Source organism: Rhinatrema bivittatum, chromosome 2, assembly GCF_901001135.1.
Source record: "Rhinatrema bivittatum chromosome 2, aRhiBiv1.1, whole genome shotgun sequence".
NCBI classification, from domain to species: Eukaryota; Metazoa; Chordata; class Amphibia; order Gymnophiona; family Rhinatrematidae; genus Rhinatrema; species Rhinatrema bivittatum.
In genome coordinates this window covers 548,350,766-548,360,101 of record NC_042616.1, presented here as the reverse complement: position 1 = coordinate 548,360,101, position 9,336 = coordinate 548,350,766, and the positions used below count along the sequence as shown (strand labels likewise).

Genomic DNA, 9,336 nt, shown 5'->3' with positions numbered 1-9,336 from the left:
CCCCTCACTTTTAGTTCAAGACCCTAAATCTAGCAGCAGGGTCATGCCCCATTTGAGTCAGCTCCTTAAGAGGCTTAGAGGCATTTGAGTCACTACTAGTCCATGATCCCCTGTGCCTTTAATAGGAAATACCACTGTCCTAGGACTAGTCATATACAGGTTTGAGGCTATCAAAGCCTTTCTGTTTGCTTTTGGCTAATAATATTAAAGTTGCAATATAAATTATTTATTGGGAACAGTATGGATTCATTAAATTATATTTCCTTGTAGTTTTATGCTCTTATCTGAAAGTCAGTGAATCGCATGTATAATACATAACTTAGCAGCAACACCATCCAGAATTCAACTCTGAAATGTACCTAAGGTTTCAAATCCTGAACAGTCTGTTCCATTTCCCTCTGTCTCTGACTGTGTGTCCTTGAAAAATTCACTGACTCTCCCTGAGCTCAAACATGGCTTTAAACCCTTTGATGCAGGAATATGACATTGTAATCATGCAAATAAATATATATAATGCAAAGAATAAATACTAATAGTATCAAGTTTTTTTTTTAACCATTAAATTATCTCACTTTTTCTTAATATAAAAATTAATAACGGACTACTGTGACCCTGTAGCCTTAAGACTGAATGCAGGTACAGGCAAATTAAGCACCCGCCTAAGGCAACAAATTTGAAGGTGCCAAATATCCAGACCAAAAAGGAGTTTGCCTCTATTTGCTTTGGGGCAGTGTGCTGGCACAGCTTTAAATACAGCATCATGCAGTACTCTGCCTATGGGCGCCAACATCTTAAATCTAGCCCTGTGTAGCCTACACAGGTATAATTCTCCCAAGCTTTCTACTCTGGCCAGTCAGGTTTGCCATTCCTGTTTGCATTTTTTTCAGTGCTTAGCAAATGAGAAAAATTCACAAAAATTATATGTAACCCACTAATTTTTTAACTTTTAATTTACTACTATTTTAAGACCATTTTTCCGTAGCAAATTCTGCTCTGGGTATTCACTAGGAGAAAATCCTCATGAATTCATGGAGGTTTCTCCTAAATTGTTTCTATATAGAAGAAAACAGGGTAAGGAGTTAGGTCAAAATGTGTTTTAATTTAGGGTGGTGACAAAGAAGGCATTCAAATTAAACTGAGGCACAGTATTTATAAATTTGGAATAATTTTTCCTGGCATATTATGTGCATCCTTTAAGAGGATTTTTTTTCTGGAACCCTTCTGGAATGATTATGTACATTTGTCAGAATAAATCATTTTAAAAAGTAAACAATATTATTGGTGATGAAACCAATCGTACGGCATAATTTTAAATCTGGCTGGTGGCCCACTGTGAGAAATCTCTCAATAGGTATGAGAATAATGAATGTACCCTCTTACACAAGCCATGACATGTAAGGATACTGTGAGGATTTTCTTTATTTAATTTGTAAGGGGAAAGTTTGGTCTGTCATCTTTTAGGGTTTCCACAATGTGTACTCAATAAATATCGAACAAATTTTTGTTAAATAAATATCAGCTAAAACTCTTAATACACTCAGTAATGCAAAGGAAAGATGCATTTAAGGTAACACCAGAGTGCTAGTTTCCACTTTCCTTCCAAGAGCTACTAGATTGGTCAGAAATTTCAAGTCCATTAAAAGTGTCCATATTGTAAAATAAAATCTCTCCTTAAATGCACTAGGAAGATCACTTTGGGAAAATAAAAAACAGACAAATTGCTCATCAGTAAGTTTTACTTTGATCTACAGGTATACGCTTTGTCTTATTGATCACTTTTGTTTACATTTTCAGCACTCAAAAAAGGAATGAAGGAACAAAAGGAAAAAAAAAGGTCGAGAAAACACGAACAACACAAAACAAAATAGGTTATTCCAATCGTGCAAAACTTGCTTCTCTGGATAAAGCACTTCTTGACACAGTAATGTCCTTAATTCCCCAAAAATATATATATATATATATATATTTATAAATATATATATACATTACTGAGACTAAAGCCATTCATTTCTTAAGGCTATACAAACACAAAAGAAAGCATAGCAAGAACACCTAATCAGGATGTTGATTTTTCTGATTGCGATTCTTGTCATCAACAGCGTAGTCTGAGTACTTGTGGCAGAACAAACAGAAAAAAAAAGAGTCAATGATCCCAATAATAAAATCCAAAATTGACTTTACAATCACAGGTACAAATTGCTCAGGTCGATAACTTCATTTATCCTAAAGACCACTATCGTCTAAAACTAATCAGAGGCGCAGGTTCCCAAGGAGATGTCAATAATCAAAGTAAATATTTGAGTTGGAAGGTAATTAGTTCTTCTACCGTGACACTGTGACTGGGTGGTTGGAAATATGATCATGTTCTGCCAGCTTCACGGCATCAATCATGATTGAATCATCCTCGGTGCTTGAAGCTTGCTCTGACTCTTGCTTCTTTTATAGTGGAAAAACTAAGAAACCAGAAAAGGTTGAATACTTCCACCCTCCCATGAGGTTACCCCTTTCCAGTCTGAGATGAACTTTGTCCGCTCTTTCCATATGTAGGAGGACCCCATTACTAGCAGCCTCTCTGGTTACATCTTGGTCTCCCGCAAAAGCTGAAATCACTGGGTAGTTATTTTGCATTAAACTTACCTAAGATACAAGCAAAAAATAAAATCAGAGTTTTCTAAATAGTTAAAGACATTAAAGGAAAAACAATAGTTACACTCCTTTTAAAGCTACCTCAACACTCAAATGCCACCATTATCAGCATACATAAACATAATTAATAAAGCCTTTTATCATATCATATCATCTATGTCTACCTATATATGTGTGAAAATGTGTAATCCAGATAGCTTTACTGAAAAATGTGTAATCCAGATAGCTTTACTGAAAAGATAGGTAGATTAGCAGAAAATCATTTCATAATTTAAAAAAAATGGAAGAAATTTTGAAAGACCCAAGAAGGGAATGCTGCTGATTTGAGCCCCCTGTAATTGAGGCCTGCTTCAGCTGTTGTTGCCCTGTGTTGGGTACTTCTGCAGAAAAGCATGAAATAAGTCTAAAGACCAGACTAGATTAGATCATACCACATCTTCATAGCTTTATGATTCCATTTCCTAACTAGCCATTATGTATCATACTGTTGTGTACCACAATTCTTATAGAAACTAGAGCAGGTATGCAAAACAATTTTGGGGGGGTAAGAAGCAATGCATAACAATATACTATTCCTAGGTTTTTACCTACCAATCTCATCTAATGCTCACAGGCATTGTGCAAAATAATGCTAGCATCTGAACAAGAAAGCTTTTTTAGATTCACTACGTACCTGGATAGTTTGTCTGTTATAAACTTTGACCACATGGAAACTGAAGCTATAAATTCCTTTCCTGGGTGCTACAAATGCACTGGAGGCAAGATCAAAATGGTTGCCGATATTAACTAATACCTAATGGAAAAAAAAAAAAAAAGATGATGTCATTCCTTAAGTAATTTACAGCAAAGAAACTGGAACAATGGCGAAAAAATTATCAAAAATTTATCGAAAAGAATAGCATGTCTTGAAATTGCTTTCATTTTTCTATTCCAGTTATCGATTTCAAATATTGTTGGCTAATTTATAATATATTCATTTTCATGTACATTTTTGTCTGGATTCATTATCTATTTGTATTTATGTTTTTAATAAATAAATGCAAAATTCCTAATAAATGAAAGTAAAATTCCTTGTTAAAATGTCAATTAAATTCAAAGTAACATTAGTCCGCAAGGCCAAATTTTTATTTGCCCCTAAAACTATAAATGGCCGTGGGAAACCTATGACAGATGTAAATTGCAATTAAGCAACAACAGGATTAGATCTGACTGTAGAATGGGTAATGTAGGAGGACAAGAAAATATTAATGGCACTGAAACTGAATGAAAAATGATATGACAATAATCTATCCGCAGTCTGTTATATAACAGAGCCACAGAATAGAACTTGTGAAAAATTGCTTAGTAAATAGCAGATGACATACAAGCAAAACTCTATAAAGCAAATTTGAAATCAGTTTATGCTTCTGATAAAAGAACAGTGCAACTAATTAAATCCAACATATATACTTCTCTATATAATGACTTCTTGGAGTAGGAGGTACTTTGAACACATGCTTGATAACTTTTATGTTACTGTCTCATTATTACAACAAATAAATTTACTAAGAAAAGACTTTGACTAATTACATTTCCAACCTGCATTTTGACACCATTTCTTTCTCACCTTCTTCAAAGACATTTTTTTTAAACTAATGATAATCATTGTCTATTTCAACAGTGCAGAATAAAACAATGGGGGAGGATATTATTCCAAAGTGAGAAGACAATCTGGCATCATCTAAGACATTTGAGCTTTGGGATGCAAAATGCTACTGAACTGTAGGGAAACAGTGAAGTCAAATACTTCAAAAGTAGATTTGCAGTGGAAGATAATTATTTGGGTTACATTTGAAAATGTTAACAAAAGAGGGATTTTTTTTAAAAGTTCCCAATAAGAATCACCCAGATAGTAAAAAGCATAAGTAAGAGTTATTACAAATAAAGAAAAGGGAAATGAATAGGATTAGGCAACAAAAATGCACTGTGCTATAAAGCTTTTTATGAACTATAATAACTATTATTTTATCAATTTTGTATAGAATATAGTATTTCCAATACTGTAAAAGGCAATTTAATTAGCTGCTTCTGTATCACTAGGTAAGAATGAATATTTCACAAAAGATAATTTTATGTCCTTTTCAGCATTTTATTATTCACCTTACCTACTAAAAGCTTGTCAGTGTAATTTAGATACAGTGCAGTATTTAGGTAAATTTACAAACAGTTGTGTATATGGAAAGAGTGGGAAATCCGGTATCAGTTTTGTGGGTTATTAAAACCACACTCAGGATTTAGAAGATTAAGGAACTCTGAGAACACAATGGAAGACCTTTCCCCTTCTATTTTCCCTGAAAAATAGCATCATCTTTCAAGCCTCATAGATCAGCACTTCCAGAATCATAATGAATGATTAGCAGATAAATCATTGCTTGAAAGAAAAAATATTTGAAACTATTTTATTGGATGATGATGCAATTTACCCATCATTAATTATTACTACTGAATGAAACACCCCACCAGCCAGTAACCTAGTTTTTGAATATTTTCCTTCAGGCAATGACTTTCCCATGTATCTAGTTTGTTTAACTCCTTTATTAACTTTAACACAATGGTTAAAGCATAAATAGAGAAAAAAAAACAGTGAAATTACTTTAGATTTGTCTAGGGGTAGAAAAAAATAAGTTGGTACATAAGCATAGAATAAGGCTTAATGGATAGACTAGGCTTATTAAGAACTACATAAGTGGTGTTTTGTATTTAATCCCATTGCAAACATTTGTTAGAAATGTAGTACAGAATGTATGTAAAATCGCTGAGCCATAAGATGACAATTTCTATATTTGGCATGATGCATTATTTCATGAGCGTGAGTATAAAGCAAAAAAAAAAAAAAAAATTAAAAAAAACCAAACAGTACACTGAACAGGCAACACATTCATCTTTTCTCTCAAGAGATTTAGAATTCAGTGTCAGCAGAAATTGGAAATTATTAAAACTTAGGAATCTATATTCTTTAGAAGAAGTTAGACTCTGTAATATTTCCAGTTATCAATTATCAAGCATAAAATTAGCTTATTATGCTAACAAAAATATTCTCCATCATTAGAAAAAGAAAAATAACTTAAAAAAAATAGAGAGAGAGAGAAGCAAGCTAACTCCAGATCCTGTTTGTTATAATTAGGCAGTTTAAATATAAGGAATACTCCTCAATATGGGTTTATTAATATTACATTTCTACACCCACCCTCCCCCTGCCCCAACCAGCCTGCAATTAAATGCATTTAAACTTTTACACCAAAACCATCGATAAACCTTTATCTTGTAAAGTTTCTTGTTTTCCTCTAAGGTGATCAAATTAAACACCACTGCAAGTGAAATGACGTAAATAGTAATGAATATAGCAACAGAGTGACAAGTATAGTAATACTTTATATGCAGGGCACTGAAACATAAACAAGAATGAGATCAAGAGAAGAAACAGTATGTTAGAAGCAAGGCTTGGTGAGAATGAGGACACTAGCCCACATGATGACCTGTCTCCCTTTAGGGCAGAGAAAGGAGTAACCAGGCATTGCAATGTGTCTTTCCAGCTAGCAAAGGTTGAGGTTTATGCTCTCAAATCAAACTGCATTCACTTTAAATCTCAATTTTTTTTTTCCAGAGCTGTGATGACAGGTGGCATGCTTGCTGATTTACCAGGGATGGCATACTAGTGAATGTGCATGCAGTGTGCTCTAGTTCAATAATGGAATCTGTACAGCACACAAAATGTTTCACTCACCTGGTCAAAGTAGATGGTCATAGTGCGGTTGCTCATCTCTGAAGGCTCGTGGTTGGTGCTCCTGGTGGCAGAGAAGGCCACTTTGGCACTACCGGAGCGCACTGAGATACCCAGTGAAGAGGTAATGGCTCCATCAGAGGATGGGCTTGAGTCACACACCACCAGGCACTTGCCCTCCAGCACAATGGGCTCGGTGTCATTCTGTGCGCTGGCTGGCGGCAGCACTAGCCCCAGAAACAGTACCATGGACAGCACCAGTGCCAACCCCAGGTGGCAGCTGTAGCACAGTTTCCAGCAGCTAAGCCTTAGGGTGGCTCCAGCTCCTCTCCACCCTACCCTCATCCTACAGCCGCAACAACCTGCTGCCAATTCTCGGCTGGGTCCGGCTCCGGCCACAGTTCCGGCTTCCCTTCACTTTTTCACTGCCCAGTCAAGCACTGCCCCTCCCAGATGTCAAGCCAATAAGACCCTCCTTAAACAGCTTGAGGGACAAAGTCTACAAAGAAAATCATAAGGAAAAAATAGAGATTAGTATTAAGTTATAAATAATAACAATTATAATAAATTAATATCGGATTCAGTTTTCCATAATTTTTCATCCTATCCTATGAGTAGAGACCTTCATTTTCAGTTCATATTTTGTATTCCCTTGGAATTTATCAGTGTTCATTATAATGAAGAAAAACAGGAGAATATTTGTGTAAAAAAAGGAATCACTTTTTTCACAGATGTTCTTCTTTTTTCTTCATTATAATAAACACTGATGAAATCCCAGGAATAAATAAAATAAAAGCAGAAAACAAAGGTCCCTACCTAGGGGCACTGGTCATGCTAGCCTTGCCACCAGCTTAGATTGCCATGAAATATGAATTTTATTGAATTCCTCAAATCCATGTAAATAAAAATGAAATAAGCATTCACTTATCCATGTGATTAGGAGCCTCGGGAAAGTTTATAGTTGGAAAGTGTAAAAGTAGCAGGTTGAAGCAAAGTCTGAAATGAAGCCACTATGCCACTGAGCTGACAGCTGAGTCCGCCCTCTGTACAGCTCTTAATCCCATTAAATCGACCTTTCTAGGCTGCTGAATAGATTAAAAACAATGCCATCATCCTTTAGATTGCAACTTCTTTGCACTCTTTTATACACCACTTTCAGGACAGATTCTAGCAATGGAATACAAACAAACTCCAGGGAAGAAATCTCATAGATTATTGTCAGTCTGTTTGGAACTAGAGATCATTAGCAAAATCTGTAGTGGTGCCTCTACCATTGTAAAGCAGAGGTGCATGGAGACTCAGAACTACTGACTTCTGCTTGCATGAGCTACTGAGCATCGAGTCCTTTCCCAAGGAAAAGAAATTCTTATTTTGAACATCAGTAGTAAACTTAGCACCAACTTGCACTTGCAACCATATTTTCAAGGCCACTTAGCGTTGATTTGCAGGGCTGTCTTAGATACAAATCACTCAATCACAGCAATCAATCCGTCAATCAATGCACTACGGGAAGGGGAGGGGTTAGGATGAAAACAAAAGTAACCTTTTTTTTTTTTTCAAAATTATGCAATGAAACCTGAATGCTCAGTAAGAAAAAGGTTTGAACTTAACTGCATGTTCCCTTCACTCTAAATATAAAATACTGCCATAAATATATTTTCCAGTAATCTCATAATTTCCCAATGACTGCATTAACAGACAAAAATTATCTACAGTAACAAGAGATTAAAAAAAAAAAAAAAGAACGTTACCTGGTAAGTCCATGATGGGGGAAAGTAGAACTGGCTAGATAGCTGTCTGTGAAGTTGTATTGCTTAGAGAAAATGAGCTGGGATTGTGCTGATGGAAAAAAAAAAAAGGAAACAGGAGTTGCCTCATTCTCTCCCGCCCATTGCCAATAATCTCTCTCTTTCTCTCTCTCTATCTCCCTCTGTCTCTTGCACACACACACACACACATTCTCACAGAGGCACTTTCACAGTCACACATTCATTGTTTCACACATACTGTATATTTAGACAGACACACACACACACACACACATATATATATAAAAGACACACATATATACATAATACATGGGGGTCATAAATCACTGTATAATAGGTACTTCCCTCACCTGGATTTCTAAAGAACATATAAAAAGCCCATCATTAATCTACCCCCTTTGTGGCCAGCCCTGAATTTCACTAACTCAAGAATGACTCGCTTAAAAGACCATAGGCATAGCCATCACCAGGGCAATCAGGCAAATACATTCTGAGGAAGGGAAACCTTTAGAAAAAAAAAAAAAAGAAAGATTTCGTAATAATTACTGTAGATTCCTATCCCCAGAAGCGAACTGAGACATTTATGTACTTCTTTTTCTATATTCCATTCAAGTAAAGCTGTAAGAACATGCTGGCGAGAGGTGGCAGCTTTTTCTAAAACATGGAATTTATTGACTTAATTTTGTTTATGAAATTGCGAAGTCCTCATATATTGGCAAGTATTTTTTTTTTTTTAAATGAGCTTATCCTTATGGGTTCATTTCCCTGTTCTTATAAGCATCATGCTTCATTTTTCGCTTTGGCACTTTACTTATTTATTAAAATGCTAGCTCCTTCTGTTACATCCAAATTAAAGCCATTTTGCTCCACAGCCAAATGGTAGATTTGTATTGCCATCTAGTGGCGCCACCAAGGAAAACCACTGATTGATGGCATGATTGTTCTTGGTGAAGCAGCTCCAGTCATTCAAAAGGCAGAATAAACCTTAATTAAGTTTTGTTCCAATGCGATCTTGGACCGCTGGGTTAGAGCATCTTTACTGATTTACAAAGGTTGTCGTGCCAGGATGATGTCATGACTCCCTGCGGAACAAAGCTCTGCCTGGTTCGTAGTAGTATTGTTAGAACACGGCAGAGGCAGAAGAGATGTAATGCTGAAAGA

General features: G+C 35.7%; 1 protein-coding gene across 1 annotated transcript in view; it reads right to left on the bottom strand.

Moving 5' to 3' along the window:
- Positions 1 to 1,471: 1,471 nt before the first annotated feature.
- Positions 1,472 to 9,336, bottom strand: part of CBLN2 (cerebellin 2 precursor) — an 87,992-nt gene continuing 80,127 nt past the window's right edge. The window contains exons 2-5 of the mRNA XM_029590893.1: positions 8,158 to 8,245; positions 6,410 to 6,905; positions 3,320 to 3,439; positions 1,472 to 2,637 (exon numbers count right to left, since the gene is read on the bottom strand). Of these exons, the coding sequence (XP_029446753.1) occupies positions 2,440 to 2,637; positions 3,320 to 3,439; positions 6,410 to 6,751 (660 nt within the window). The 5' untranslated portion in view covers positions 6,752 to 6,905; positions 8,158 to 8,245 and the 3' untranslated portion in view covers positions 1,472 to 2,439. The remainder of the gene's footprint in view (positions 2,638 to 3,319; positions 3,440 to 6,409; positions 6,906 to 8,157; positions 8,246 to 9,336) is intronic.